The sequence below is a fragment of the Centruroides sculpturatus genome, unplaced genomic scaffold, assembly GCF_000671375.1.
Source record: "Centruroides sculpturatus isolate CEXI.00-Female unplaced genomic scaffold, Cexi_2.0 scaffold2608, whole genome shotgun sequence".
NCBI classification, from domain to species: domain Eukaryota; kingdom Metazoa; phylum Arthropoda; class Arachnida; order Scorpiones; family Buthidae; genus Centruroides; species Centruroides sculpturatus.
Genome location: NW_019386780.1, coordinates 3946 through 20396, shown reverse-complemented (window position 1 = coordinate 20396; position 16451 = coordinate 3946). Strand labels below are relative to the sequence as shown.

The window sequence follows — 16451 nt, the reverse complement described above, 5'->3', positions numbered from 1 at the left end:
AGTCAGGTTTTTTTATGCGCGCATGATTTGGGCACTTAATACTCTGTGCCAAATTGCAACTCCTGACATGTACTCCTTCATACCTCTAAGCTGGTAACACAGCAAGCAGTACGATTTTATAAACAAGACATAGTCTTGTTGACAATTATTTTTTTTAAGGTAATATTGTTATTTTACAACAACTTTTGTTAGACATTTAATAAAACAAATTTCAATATTTTAAATTTATAAACAAACTGTTCAAACTTTTCTAGAAAAACTAAAATTTATTGTTGTGTATTAAATATTTTTTATTAATAAAAATTTAAGATTTGTTTTAGTTTTTCACATTATTTAGTTTTGTTTTATTTATTGTTTTATATTTTTTGTGTGCTCTATTTCTAGTGTGAGAAAGGGGGCCCCGTAAGAAGAAAATGCCTAGGGCCCCAAAGTGGGTTAATCCGGCCCTGCTTAAGTATGTAAAAGTTTATTACATTTCATGTTGTACGAGGGTTTTACCCATTTTTCGAACCGTGTCAGAGTGAATCCGTGCTATAAAAGTACCGTGTTATACGGGGGTTACCTGTACTTATTACTTTTTAACTGTAATAATGATGTAGTATTTAGGTTTATCACAGTGTAATCTCGAAAATAAAAATTATTTTTTAGAAGTTAGATAGAAAAATCTAACTTCTAAAAAGCTGTTTTTGTTTGAAATTTGATTTTAGTTAATTAGGTGGTTACTTGTGTTTTTTATTTTAAGAAGTTCGTTAGAGTTGTTACAATAGAAAACGTTATTTTTTTAATAGGATTGTAGAATTGAGTTACTTATATTTTACAGTAATTAGATTACACAAACTTTTTACATTACTTTTTCTGTAGAAATACGTCACATAATTATTAGCGAGGTTGCGGCCGAAGTTTTCATCTATAAAACGTGAACGCCGAACGTCCAACCTCAAGCGGCACTCGACGTTCGACGTTCACGTTTTAGAGATAAAAACATCGGCCGCGACCTACCTACTAATAGACATTCAAATTTTCGTTTCAACAACAACATAAAATATCCTAAACGTAAAATTAAAAAAAATTTCTAGAGATTTATTGTCAACTGTTTCTATTGCAAATCTTTTACAATAATTGTAAAAATATGCCACAAACAAACCAATTCACGAAAAACCATGCACATGTTAAAAGTGATTGTTTTACCAATTAATTACATTGAAACTTCATTCACTACAATACCACAACAAATGTATACGTAGAATAATAAACCTCGCAATTAACATCTGGCTAATAGAGAAGCTGATTAGGTGCTGTATGTTAAATTCTCGTGCATTTAGATATATATCGCGATGCTGAAGCTATTTTGGAAAATTCAAATGTCTGCACACAAAAATTAATTGTTTTAGTTTTTCTCAGAAATAAATACCATAAAGTGTTTATACTTTACATCAATTCTTTTTGCTTTTTCTTTATAAATCTTTGCAGTCTTTTATGTTAAACTTCTATTGCACATGTACAGTAAAATGTTACAAAAATATTTACATGCATTTGCACTTATTTCAACTGTAAATTTTAGGCATCAAATATAGAAAAAACTCATTTCTTTATAAAATGTCAACGTAATCACAATTGATGTAAACCTATATTTACTTTATTATAACTTCGAGGTTTTGGAATAGACAAAACGTTTTAAAATGCTATTATTTTGAACGTTTTTCATTCTAAAGTGCAATCAAGAGTGTAGCCAGTGTAAAGAATTCTTGGATGTTAAATTCCACTATGAACTGTTTTGTATTAAGCACTCTGTGAGAGAAAATAAATATTTTATTTATCACAGGTCGATGAATGTGATTTAGAAAGTGGTGGAGAGTATCTTGTTTTAGGCGCAATAAATTCACAATTTACAATACATAAAATATTTTTTAAATAACCGTTTATTTTGTCTATAAGTTAAAAATGTTTAACTTGTGAGTATAAAAATGTAATTTGAAACTACATTTCATTTCCATAAGCTATAACATTTCTTGATTTTTATAACATTTGCAGACTAAAAAAGATTCCTATTTGTTCAATTTAGAGTAGTGACTGTCGAAAATGAAAGCCATTTTTCTGTGTGTTTCATTTATCGGAATTTTCAACGTTATTTCAAGTAAAGGTGAGAATTATATATTTCGGAAGATCTAATAAAAAATTGGTTTTTTTAAATATTTTGTTTACGGCAACGATTTTCGAGTTTTTAATGTTCCTACTGCACTTCCTATCTTGGATTTTGCAATTAAAGGTAAGTTGTGTATGTGTAGTTCTAAACTCTGTTTCATAAACAGAACTATTAATTTACACAGCAATATGGAAAAACCGTATAATTTTATCAAATACAGGCATTAGTAACGATATGTAAATATGAGTATACACATAAGTCAAAACTAAAACTTAAATTACCTAAGTGTGGTGTTGAAACGGTTAGAACCGCTCACTCTGTCAGTGGATGGCGATAATATATATAGAAAAGGGTCTGATTGCTGTTCAGTGGAAAGCTGTAAATAAATCGACTAAGTTCCATATAAATATAACAAGGAAACAGACAGGATAACAAATGAAAAGGAAGAGCTTAATAAGTTTAATAAAAAACTACAAAAAATTACCTATCGTAAAACGATAACTAAACAGGTATAATTCTAAATGCCGAGAGAGAGACCTCACAATGAATCTAGGTAGAATACCTCTGTACTGTGTGTCCACATCTGAGTTATACGAAACTCAAAAAGACGATCACGACTCTTCACAGCTGGGAGAGGAGTCGGCCAGAAGAATAAAATGAAAGTCTTGGGTCACCTGCTTCTATGCTGAAATGCCTAACTTCTAGGAAAGCCTGTGTTCTTTTTACGGCAGTTTACATCTATAGAATTCTGCGCTGAAATCGCAATTTCTGCCCTTTATATTTTCATTTTTCTCCAATCACCCGCTCAAATTTTTGTATTATCACAAGGATATTCGTCCAGACACAATACGGTTGATGTTCGTCAGAGATGTGCGTTTACATCTTGCCAAAGGAAGCTTTAGTTTCCTTTTTTCATGAGATCGATAAAAATTTGTTGTTTTAAACATAAAGTTAATATTTTAATTTTTTGTTGTATTAAATAAAATTATACTGTCTTCAGATTCTCATACAAATAATAATAAGAATTTTACAGTTTGCACAGTTCCTTTCGACAAAATCATTGTCTGTATTTATAATGTTGCGTTTCGCAGTAAGTGAGGCGAGAAAAATCGTATTCATGCAGGAACACGCCTTAATGGAGTTCTCCTGGATGCCACACCAATTAAATTCATTTGAAAAATGCTGCATTATCAACGCTATGTAACCTATTTTTGCAGTTTTTTACACATTAATATGTAATTTTGAATGTTTGAAATTACATCATTCTGATAAAAAAATGAAAAATTACTTTTCTCATATTTAAAAAATGTTAAAAAAACAAAGATAGAAATAAAATACAACCATAAAACAAATTAATGAAAGAACATATACGAAGAAAAGTAGAAAAGACATACTAAAATCACTATAGACATTGCCCAAGCCTTTCCTAAAAATATTATATTATGAATTTATTTTTACGTTTTTTACATTTTTTGCATAAAAATACTCGGGCGCAAAAAAAGATTTCAACAACAGGACATACGGATAAAGAAGTTAGTCGTATACTAAATTACGCTGAAAATACGTTCAGATATTTTATGAAATTTAAAATATAGAAAATTTTGTAAAGGACATCCAAGTCTGTATGAGTGCAACTACCAGACAGTTAAATTGATATATTTCGATGAAAGTTATTTTCTAATATTGTAAAACGTGATATTTTGATACTTACGAAATTACTAAGAACAAAATTATTTATATTAAAACCCAATACTTATGAACTTTAAATCATATCTAATCTGTTCATTTATTATTTGTGGGTTTTTTATAGATAATGTAAACGATACGTACATATGGAAGTTAGCTGCAATTAAGGTAAGATGTATGTTACCTATAATTATAACATATATTTATTTTATTAAATAAGCTATCTAATATGTTTTTCAGAATCCGAATTACGTCACACTTGATAAATTTCAGAATCAAATGACAGGAGGACGTCATTTTCGCGTGTTCAAAGCTTTACATCAGAAACTAAAATTTCGGTATTTATAAAAATATTTTCAACGTTAATTTTGTTCAATACATTTTTAAATATTTTTAAAAATAGCAATACGAAAAACATTAACACTCGGCTAATGAACAAAATAAAAAATATTTATTTGGAAACTTCATAGAAAATGAAAATAATAATTTTGACAGGATTGTTTTTCACTATCCTATATTTATTTAAAATATTCTGATACATTATAGTTAATTAACATAGTAAGGTCAATTAAGCTATCTATTTAGATACAGTGAAAACTGCTTGGGCGACCACCTGCATTCGACGGGCACCTGTCAAAACGGGCAAAAATTTCTGGCACCGAATACTTTATCCATAAAGTTTTCGTATAAGTTACTCGTATTAAACATATGTGTAACGCGACCGCTGGCATCGTTTTTGGACCGAAACAACATTCAACAACTGTAATCAGCAACCACTTCGAAAAGGAAAAAAATGCAAAGTGCTGTCGTTAGAAGATCGTGTTAAAGTTATCACAACAGCAATTAGCGGGGAAGTTTAAATGTAGAAAAACGAAATTTATTTTACAGTAGATCTATAGTATTTTCTTTCGGGATATAAAATATTGTACACTATACAATTAATGGGCTGATCTCATCGTTAAAAAAATTATTTATATTTATTTACTAGCTGCAAGGACCCGCTTCGCTGGGTTTTTATTTGTGGGCAAAAAATAACGATAGTGAAGATTAAGATAATTACATTATAGCCAATTTTACCCGTTTTCACAAAATGGAAAAATTAGGTCTCCCGTTTCCAGGCGTTTCCAGAGAACTTTTACATGAGCATAAAAATATGTTCGATTTCCCGCAAAAGCGCAAAAAACCCGCCTGTAAATCTTGCATGCCGCTTTATATTAACACTTCCTGGTCCCGATTCTATTTCTGAACGTCTCCTGTTCACGTCCAGTCAAACGAACTATTTTCAACGTTTCTGGAACGTTTACGATCGTTCTATAATCGAACCAATATTCGAATTTTATGTTCGATTTAATTCGAATATTGTTCGAATTTGTTCGAACAAATTCCAACATTGTTCAAATTTAATTCGAACAAATTCGAACAAAACATTCGAAATAGAAAGCCACTTTCAACCACTTTCAAGCCCATATCTCCCGAGTATCTCGTATTGGTATAATCGTATAGCCCTATCGTTAAAAAAATTCGCTTATTTTTGCACACCTAGAGTTTTGGTTAGTAGAAATGGCTAAAAACTGCTCGAAAAACGTACTGAAATACGGTATTACACTACCATCTGTATTGTACAAACACATGTCTAAAAGACCACTTATTGAATAAACCGTGGGTGGTTGCCATAGACTCGTTTTACTGTATTTGTATAGGGTAACGTACTCCATCGCTTTTGTAATTTTTCTGAAAAAAAGAAAGAATCTGCATATACTATAATCAAATTAGTTAAAGTCTTATCATTTTCTATTTATATCGCTTTTTAAAACAGCATTTTTACCAGATAACTGTGTAAGAAAATTGTAAAGTTACTCTTACAATAGCCAAGGTTCTGGTCACATTGATAAATAAATTTGAATGCGTTTTCTAATTTTTTTTTCGTCCATGTGCCATTAAAATTACAGTATAAAAATTTTCAATAATATATAGTTCAAAATGTTAACTTAACAAGCTGTATATATTTTAGCTGTAAACAAATATTTCTGCGTATTTTAGCTGGAAATTCTCTGAAAGAAAAACATTTTGTACGGGTAAATTTACACATCTCTTAAGAGAAATGTTAGATATTAATACACTAATCTTTGTAAATCAAATTTTTCAAAGACTTTTTCTAAACTTTTAATTTAGAAACTTCTTATCTTGCAGTTAGTTAGGACTTCAGGTGTGTAGCTTTCCCTGTGATTTTGATTTTTTTCAGTCGACAAGTTTTCGAGTATTTTTGGTTTTACTGACAAATACAGACAAAGATTGCAACTTCGCCTATATTAAGGTTTCGGGTGCCATCAGTTTGCTCACTAATAATAAAACCTCAGGTCTTGACTGCATAACTACTAGGATGATAAAACACGCTTAGAGGCCAATCCTAGAGCGTTTGTAGCTTCAATATCTGCTTCAACACTGGCCTCTTTCGTACTCAGTAGAAAGAGGCTAGTGTCAAATTGCTCCTTAAACTAACCAGCGTTTACAAAAAATACAGTCCGAGCTGCCTTTTCCCAGGAAGCCAATCTGCCTTCCCAAAAAGGCAGCTCGGCTTTCAACCGAGAGTTAAACAGTCTAATAATTAACAGGATCACACGGCATATACATAAGCATAGCCCTGCTTTAGAATCGATTGAGATTCTCTAAGAACAAAGGTGCAGTAAATATCATTCATCAGGTCATTAACTACTAAATATCATTCATCAGGTCATTAACTACATCTATCATGATAAACAAAACAATCAGCATACTAAAATTGTTACTATAGAATATAGAAGTGCCTTTTATTAAGTCTAGAGGCTTTTATTTTCCACTATTTACATGCTAATCACTGCTCTCAATATTTTTAGAAACTTTTTCAGTCCTATCTTAGTGACAAAAGTGCAAATGTTTATACAACACAAAATAACATAGTCATATGCATCACTCAGGACTGTCCTCAAAGATCATGGATTGGTCCTGGTCACTGGAACATACCCCATATCTCTATTTTGCAAATAAACGATGCCCTGTCTCCTGGCTGTCACATTAGCATGTGACAGCCAGGCTATGCAGACAACAGAATTATCCTTGCTTCACACAGGAACAGTGAATGCTTACAGGATATTTGCAACGATATTCACAATGACATTCACAAGTGGAGTATTAAGCATAGGCAACCTATTAACACAGACAAACGCCAAAGCATGATAGTTGGTAGGAATGCGCCACTTGTCAGGAAGTTTACCCTTCGAATAGACGAAAAAATACAGAAATTAAATATTTAGATGTTACTTTTTATGAAAAACTTAAGTTCACACCCCATATGAAGTACATCACAAACAAAGATAAAAAGTCAGCTAATGCCCTCATTAGTGTTGCGAAGAACACATGGGGACTTGGGCTTAATGCTAATAAGCAGGGGTGTAATTCAGCCAGCACTTCTCTATGCCATGCAGGTCTGAGCCACATGGCCACTAAAGTCCATAATTGTAAAAAACTCAAGTGTTCAAAGGATTGCACCCACTTGTGCCGTTTTAGTAATGTCTAGGTTGACCTAGAAATTAAACGCATTATTTGGCAGAAAAATCTTGTCAACTTACCCTGGTGAGATTATAGCGACTCTGATTCTGACAAAATTATAAGAGTACGTAAGAATTCCTTAGTTTGAATTTGATCGATGATATCTAACTCTTACCGGAGAAAAATACGTCTGTCAGACGCCTGGTGGCAGTTTTTTAGCAACAGTTTTTTTAAAATGTTTCCGAAAATTTCAAAAAATTCAAATTATTTAATTTTTTCGCGCTGCAAAAAATGAATAAATAACGTTTTTATTTCAGTTGAAAAATTGCTAGCGTCTCACAGACTCCGCGCGATCTTTCGGATCGGAAATATTCGGCATTGAAAACACGCTGGCGATTATCGCTATCATCGATCGCGACCATCGCTATCATTTTTTTCGCTGACAATTTTTTCTCCTAATAATTTTTTTATTTAAAGAATAACAACGATGCTAGTCCGATTTTAAAGCTAGATATCGCAATTTATTATTACATACAGGGAAGTCTCATTATACTCTGCGAGAAATCGCGTAGTGACCCGAGAGAAATAATAGTGACAGAAATTTTCAAAATTAATTATGCTAATTCAAATGGCACTAATTGTACGTTTTTTGTATCTTGTGTGAAAATTTTATTTAGATATTGTCGCAAACGCATTTTTGATGAAATTTCAAGATTATTTTTAATTATAAATAAAATAATTTATTTATTTGACACCATGTAAATTGCCAAATTTTTGATGGTCCATCTATTATTTTGTTTTTCTTCGCTTTATTTCATGCATGGATAACATTTTTATCTAAACTATTAGCAAAGAATTTTGATGGATTTTATAATATTATGAGCGATGTCAATTTTATTATTAGGTGGTCAATTTAAGCTTAACACACCACTGCATCACATTAAAAATTAAAAATAAAATTAATATGTAAAGATCAAAAAAATTATTTGTCACATTTTAAAAAATGCATTTTTATGAGTAAAATGCAGTAAAAACTTTGTAAATTAGTCGATTAACCTCTCAGAAAGAAATGTTTTAAGTAGAGTGATAAAACAATTAACGATTATTAACTTTAACGGTAGGAAGTAACGCGGGGTCTGTTGACAAATTTTCACGCACAAGTGAGAAATTTCTACTTACTTCACTTGAAAGCATCATATTTGTTCTCCAATTACAAACAAACCCGATGGGAATCCGTAAAACAGGAGATCAATTACAGCCAGTTGAAATTTGATATGTTTATTTTGCGTTTTTCGTTTCAAATAACCTGAAATTCGACGCAATTACATCATTTGTGGCAATTTAAAAATATTTTGCACTGTTTAGCTCGTCACCACTGTTGTCAGATTCGTGTTAAAGTAACGAATTTTTATTGTATTATGAAAAGAAACTCTTTGATTTCGATTGATATATAACAGAAGATTTCTGTTTAAAAAGCAATTAAAATAACAATAAATATAATGACTACTTTTGCAATTTGTATTTTGTTAAATCTAATATAATTAATTGATCTAATTATGTGTCTTATAAATTTAATTAGTTATACCATTGTTAAGCCGTTAGACGTTTTTTACGGGCGATTATTGGAAAATGGAACGTGGACTGAAATGGTTGGAAAACTTTCAAGAAAGGCAAGTAAAATAATTATATTATTATACGATAACTTGAAGTATATAACAGTCTATTTAATAACATTTATGTACATATTTGTCGGTAAAATTGCTCTTAAAAACACAGAATATTTATATAGGAATTAATAATTGTTCATTGTTTGAACGTTAAAATTTTATTTGTCAGAATACAATTAAATTTTTTTACAACGTAAATGTTTATTAAAACTCAAAAATTCAGATCAGTTAATAAATTAATAAATGGCGCTATGCTGTTATTTATACAATATTAAATAGTTTACATTTATGATTATTATAATTATTGTAACTATTATAATTACTTGTTAATTATTGTAATTAAATACAAAATAATCCGTGGAAAATATATCTACGTTTTTAAAAATTTTCTATTGGGAATTCATATAAAAATAATTGAAAAAAGGTTTTCGTTGACATCTGACGACAAATTAGTGAGTTATCATTGCCCAGTCTGCTAATAAAATCGTTTTGTATGATGTCAAATTTAACATTGTTGTAACAGTAATTATCTCGGAATTTCCATAACTTTTCAGAATTTTCTGAACCAAAGAATCTTGGGTAAATTAGCAAATAACTATAACAATAGTTATAACATACAATAATAAGGTAATGTAAATTATAATTATTTAAAATATATTATATATCTATATATAATAAAACGGATTACTGTCTGTATTATATACAATGATAAACTTTTTCTATCGTATTTTACCAACATTCCTACAAACATCAAGTAGAATTTAAATTAATTATAAGAACACACCTGAATTTTGCCGAGCTAAAATTATTTTATTTTAAACGTTTTCAACTTATTTATTATAGGCCATCCTCGGCGTACGATTATCGTTACAAAATAGAACGTAAAGTTTTTTGAACGTAACACTCGAAATATAAACAAACAATTTCAGAATTAAAAAATCTTCGTTCATAGATAATATTACCGCAGAAAATTTACTACGGTGTCTTATGACTCCAAATATTCTGTCCGAAAATTTCTTTCTGCAAGTCAAGTATAATAAAATCATTTTTCTTTAATTAGGAAGCAGATATGGGAATTACTCCATTTTATGTTACTTTGGATCGTTTCTTTGTATTGGAGTATTCTACAACAATAGACTTCCAGCACACCGTTTTCATTGTAAAAGCTCCGGAAATATTCACAGACTGGAAATCTATCACTGCCCCATTCTCCTTTATGGTAAGAAATTGTTGTTTAGAAAGTGACATTTGACAGTAATTATACTGTTTATATATTGTAGTTATGGATCCATATATTTCTAACCGTGATTATGTATGGTTTGATATTACATAAAGTACTTCAACGAGATTTTATAGCACAGGATATGGAAGTATATTGGTCAAGAAATAAGATCTTCTGGAATTTATTTTGCATTTTTTTGTATAAAGGTAAGATCAATCATTACTTCTATACAATACTATTTTCTCTTTTTATATCGAAGTTTGTATATTTAGGAATAAATTTGGATTCAGTGAAGAAGTTCTCGTCCAGATTTCTGATAGGAATATGGTGTTTGTCTATCTTGGTTCTAGTATCAAGTTATAGCGGAACACTAATGTCATTTATGACGTATCCTGTGTCTAAACAAGTTCCGAAAACATTTGAAGAATTAGCAAATTCTGTCTTGAGAGGTGAATATTCTTTTGGAGTTAACAGTAAAGCAGCATTATGGCTATCCATTCGTGTGAGTAAATGTATTGAATAAACTAAAAACTTATAAATAATTTATATTATTTTATCACAAATCAAACTTTAACACTTTTTCAGAATTCCAAATTGCACACTGGTAAAATACTACGAGATCACATCATACGAAACGACAACTTTTTAAAAGCATCGAAAGCCATAGAAAGAGTAGAACAAGAAAAATTTGCTTTCATATTAAATACTTATATAATACAGAAATTAATTAAAAAAGAAAATTTACACAAGTTTGTAATTTCGACCGATTCATTTTCTGTATTTGAAGTAGCTTACGGAATGAGGAAAGATTTTCCTTTTCCGAAGAAAGTAAAGAAAATGTAAGCTATTATTTTCTTCATTTAATATTCCTCGGATATAGTTAAAATGAATTTATTTTTTTACATCATCCTTCGCCTATTTGAATCCGGAATTGTGCACAAAATCGATTATGCTGATAATTCTAATAGAATGATCTCAACTTCAGAATATCATACTTTATCCATCGATCATATTATAAGCCCAATACTATTACTCATCACAGGTTATGTATTGTCTCTCCTATGCTTAATTATCGAAAAGATTCACAGAAAATTTTTCGCTTATTAATTACACAGTAAATATGCTAGATATGAAGTAGAAACCAAAATTTTCTGGCTTATATCTGTTTTAGATGTTATAAGTAGAAAACAGTGATGTCATTTTTCAACATAGTTTAATTTGTTGTTCTGTACACTTAATTAAAATAACTTGAAATTAACATTTGAACACCCTTGAAATGCAGAAATAATGTCGATTTCACTCGGTGTTATTATTTACAATTTTTTATAAAACACATCTTATCGTGAAAGTTAAGCTTTCTGCCATTTTATAGTAGTTAATTGAACAAAAAAATTTTAATGAAATATTTATAACAGAGAGAGCCACCAATTGTTAGCGGAAAAGGTTGTTGCATTTTAGATTAGTACAAAACAGAATGCAAAGAATCGATCTGGTGAAGTCGAGAACTGTTCGTACGAATCTCGATAAACAGAAAAAAGACAATATGGTGCTTATATACTGAAAATATGCTACGTAATTATAATTATCGTGTTATTTCGAACTAATGTATTTCGAAAATGTCTCGTGTAATTTTGCCAAATCTCATGTAATATATTACAATAATTTTAGTTTAATATATTTATACGTTTTTCAAAAAAATAATGTAATAACTTTTGTAACGTTGTTTAGTTTCTTTTTTGAATGTGTAAATTATGTAGTACTCGAAATAAGGCTGGACTCACACTTATAGAAAAAGAACACTCAAAACATAAACTGAAAACCAAATCCAGAAAATTGTAACATCGCACACGCGTAAAATTTCTAACAAACCAACTCGAGAAATCTTTAGTGGAAAAGTTTTTTGGCCGTAAGATGTAGATGTCGACCAATTCGAACTCTAGAAGTGATGACGTGTTTACGATTTTATTGATGTCTCTGCTGTGCTAAAAACGAGAAACCGCGGGAGCTGCCAAACGTCTGTTTTGACATTTGTTAATAGTTGTGACGCTGCTTCAAAATCATGGCTGCTCTTAAAGAAAAAAAAGTGAATGGTAACATATAACTATGTTTAGCTTAAATCCGAAACGAATGTAGATTAAGCAGAAATGAATGCAGATGTAGCGCTGCTAATAATGTGAACTGGCATTACACGGCGAAAAAGTTGGTTATTTTTTTTATTTTGTTGTATAAATTTTACGATTATTCGTGCAAAACACAGAATTCACATTGAAAATTGTGATTACAGTTATTAGAGCTTTTTTTCTGTAATTGTGAATTCAGCCTAAATTTATATAATATTGAAATAAATTTTGTGTACTGCAAATGATAAATAATTCCTTATAGGTTGTGAAAACAAATAATAAACCATTATAAACCATTTTTACTTCTTATAAATAAAAATATATCGAACAACTAACAAATAAAGTATGCCTTCTAAAATATAAATTTTCATTTATAATTTAGTATCTTCTATTATCAAGACTTATTATGCTAGCTTTACAGATAATGCTACAAAGTTTTTACAGAAAACAATTTTTTATTTTATTTAATATACCTGGACACATACATAATTTTGCGTTTCGGACACATTTGTCCCTCCTAAGCAGGTATTTTTGTATATTCTATAAATAATAAAATACATATTTAAAATTATTTAATAAAATTCTTACAATTTTGAAATTTTCCTTTATTTTTAACTCAACTGGATATTCAAATTTCACTAACAAAAGCAGTATTACTGTGATCTTAAAACTGTATTAAACAAATTATATTAACATTATATAAGTTTTTTTACATTTGTTCACTATTGTTACAACTTACATTTGTTGTTGATCCATTTGACTAACACCTCGTTTCCGCTTCTCTTCTTCTTCTCAGATGTTGATATAGAGATTTTAGCTTATATAGGCTCTTTCTCCGACAGACATTTGGTTATGATCGCTAGGAGATCGAAGAGCCAGCCGTATCCGAACGGCCTATACGCGCACGCGGGAAATAATGCCTTTTGGGAGGACTTTTATGGGGAACTGGCCTCCTATTCAGTCGTTATTGGCAAGGAGAAAACCCGGAAAACTCCAAACAGCCAGCCTGTCCGATCGTGGCGCGAACCCACGACAGAACTTCCCAGTGTTTAGGGTCTGGTTACCGCTATGAACAGCAACGGAGACCGCTCGCCCACTGGTGGGGGCACCTCGTTTCCACTTCTTTCAATTGTTCTTTTTATTTTTTAGACACACTTTTTTGTATGAATCTTCGCCATGATTGAAAAAAATAATTACAAAAGACAACTTTATGAACATATTAATATAATTAGACAAAATAATAGAATAAATAGTTATACTGATAGAGAAATGCACCAATCTTGGCGAAGATTCATAGAGTTTAAATACAAGTAGCCAAATTTCATAATTAGTGTTTAAAATGTAATTACTGTTTTTGGTGCATGTTATTCATTTGCTCTTTCTATTATCTCGATGTCATGAAGCTTTGAAACTTTCTTACAAGTTTTAACTAATTGATAATATGCATAATAAACTCCTGTCTTAAGTCATAAAATAAAAAATTAAAATTAAAATTTGCATATTTTTCCATTCTGGCAACGCGCTTTTCACATTAAAGTTGATCATTTTAATATTGTTCGAGAAATGCTGGTGTTACGTAAATTGAAATTATTCGAAAATCTCATAAAATGCATTCCAATCAGAATAAGCTTATCAGTTTAAATACAAACTAATAATAAATTCTGCTTTAAATTCTTGTTGTTTGACTATAAAATTTATTGATGCCATCAATTCTTTTATTTACTGCTTATGTAATCGATGAATTTAATCAGTCAGATTAAATATGAATACTTTACTAATAAGGCCAAATAACAACTTACGTAAAAGCTATTTCTCTTGGTTATCCAATTTATAATCAATATTAATTTCAAATTATTTTACTTTTAAATTATTCTGTTTTCTAATATAAATTCATTTGTGGACAATAAAATTTTTTTTATTAATATACTTTTATATAAGTAAAATAATGAATCCGAAAATACGTTATTGAAATTTTATATACTTATTTTAATTTTATATTATATAAGCTGAAGTGGGCTGCATCATATTTCTAATAAATTATAAAATAATATTAAAATCTATTCATCTTTTAAGATTATGTAAGATTAATCAATATAAATACGAAACGGTTAGTCATGTTATAAATATAATAAATTAATCGCTGGAATGAATGAATGAATACACTTGAATGGTAAATATACATGAAATCTATTAAATTAAAACCCATAAAATTTTAAATGGTGAAAATTACAATTTTACGACTTTATATTTATCTGCAAGTAGACGTATATCGTTTTAAAATGGAAATTCCCTATTTTAATTGCATATTGTGTGATCTAGAAAATCATTGCTATAACTATGGTAACTTCTCCGGAATAACGTTCAGTAACGCTGTTGGCATAGGTTTCACGTCTTTTTACTAAATATATAGATATATATCAAAATAAACTGTATTATTACACACAAACAGAAATTTTGACTCTTTATTAATATATGATCCATTCTCTATTGACAAAATGGTGTGTATCACTTATTAGCTGGATCCTTACATGAACTCTATTGCAACATTTGGATTGATCATGATGAAACCGTTTTCATGTGTTTCGAATGACACTGATCAAAAGAGACACCTTGCATCTTCTCTGCTCTTTCGAATCTACACGCATTTCGTAGAGTTCTTTCTCTGGTTGGTCAATATTCTGTTTTTGGTAAGGTTAATTGACGGCAACATTTACGTTTACGAGTTAACAATATGTACAAGGAAAATGCATTCAAAGGATCAATAGTAAATGCACTAATATCGAGTTATCTATCGGTCCAATACAGCATTCTGAAAAGGAGACACATTTCTTTTTATTGCGTGTTGAGTTCATACGAAGGGAAAGAAAAAAAATTAAGGAAATGGAAAAATATTTACTTTTTCCGTTGCAGTTTACGTTTATTGCAGCCATAGTAACAAATGTTGTAGCAGAAATGATATTATTCACGGAAATAAAAAATCAGAACGGAGCAGATACCGAAGCGTTTCTAGACGCTGTTCTACATGGTTTGCATTATCTGTAAACACTTGGTCATACGATAGGAATCTGTCTCCGAACAACATTAATGGGGTATATTCTACACAAAAGATTGATTAAAATGTCTGAAGAAATAGCTGAGTTAAATATTAAACAGCGGTTCTTGCGACAGAAAGTGGACATTATCATCCAAAAACATGTAGAAGTTTGGCAATACATCGACACACTCAATGAAGAAATGGGCGACCTCATTTGTCTTAATTACACCTTTTATTCGTATTTATGTGTGTTTTTTTTTTGTATGAATCAATGTTTGTTGAAATGGACTGAATATAAATTGATAAATTGATGCAGAATATAAATTCAGGAGTTCAAGTTTATAATTGTCTTTTCTATATTCTTACACCAGTGCGTGGTTAGCCGTGTTACACGTTAGAGAAAGTAACACACAATTCTGGTAACTTACACTACTAAAATATTACAGTAAACCCTATGACACGGTAGATACGTTCCGTGTTATATAAATTTTGTGTTGTACTATCACTTAAATATATGAACCAATGACAGTCCGGCACTTGTGCATTTTAGGGGCTACAGCTGTTTGAAAGGTTTTCTTCCATGAAATTAATCGATTCTAGACAAATTTGACTCAACATTTCCAAATCACGTATAACTTTTTGAAAATAATCCATATAAACTATGCTATAAACAAAAAATTGTAGGATTACTTACCGAGTGCGCATCGTTCGAAGATGCCAGTGCTTAAGCTTGTTTTCGTCGCGGAGCCGCTCACCAAATGGCAGACTCGTTTCTTGATAAGTTATTCTGATGATTGAAGACAAAATTTTAGATAACGTATAAATTATAAAATTACAGTAATGGACTTACGCTGACCTTTGGGGGGATCAGTAAAGTGTGTCAAGAAGGACTGTTCACATGTGGGTGGTAGTGGAAGAGACAGTGATGACAAGTGTCTAACATAAACTGTTTATTGGAGCGTAAGATAACTTACACAAGGTTAACTACAGTTTAATTCTGAGGTAGGGTTCAAATGCAATGGTCAGTGGTAGAAAAGTCACTTGGCAATGGATG

At 30.3% G+C, this 16451-nt stretch overlaps 1 protein-coding gene across 1 annotated transcript; it reads left to right on the top strand.

The window, feature by feature from the left end:
- Positions 1 to 3953: 3953 nt before the first annotated feature.
- Positions 3954 to 10745, top strand: LOC111615766 (glutamate receptor ionotropic, delta-1-like; the record flags this gene model as incomplete). Its single annotated transcript, XM_023357203.1, has 6 exons — positions 3954 to 3997; positions 4070 to 4167; positions 8934 to 9024; positions 10082 to 10240; positions 10302 to 10449; positions 10516 to 10745. Coding segments are annotated over 6 exons (770 nt in total), but the record flags the coding sequence as incomplete, so codon positions are not given.
- Positions 10746 to 16451: the final 5706 nt, after the last annotated feature.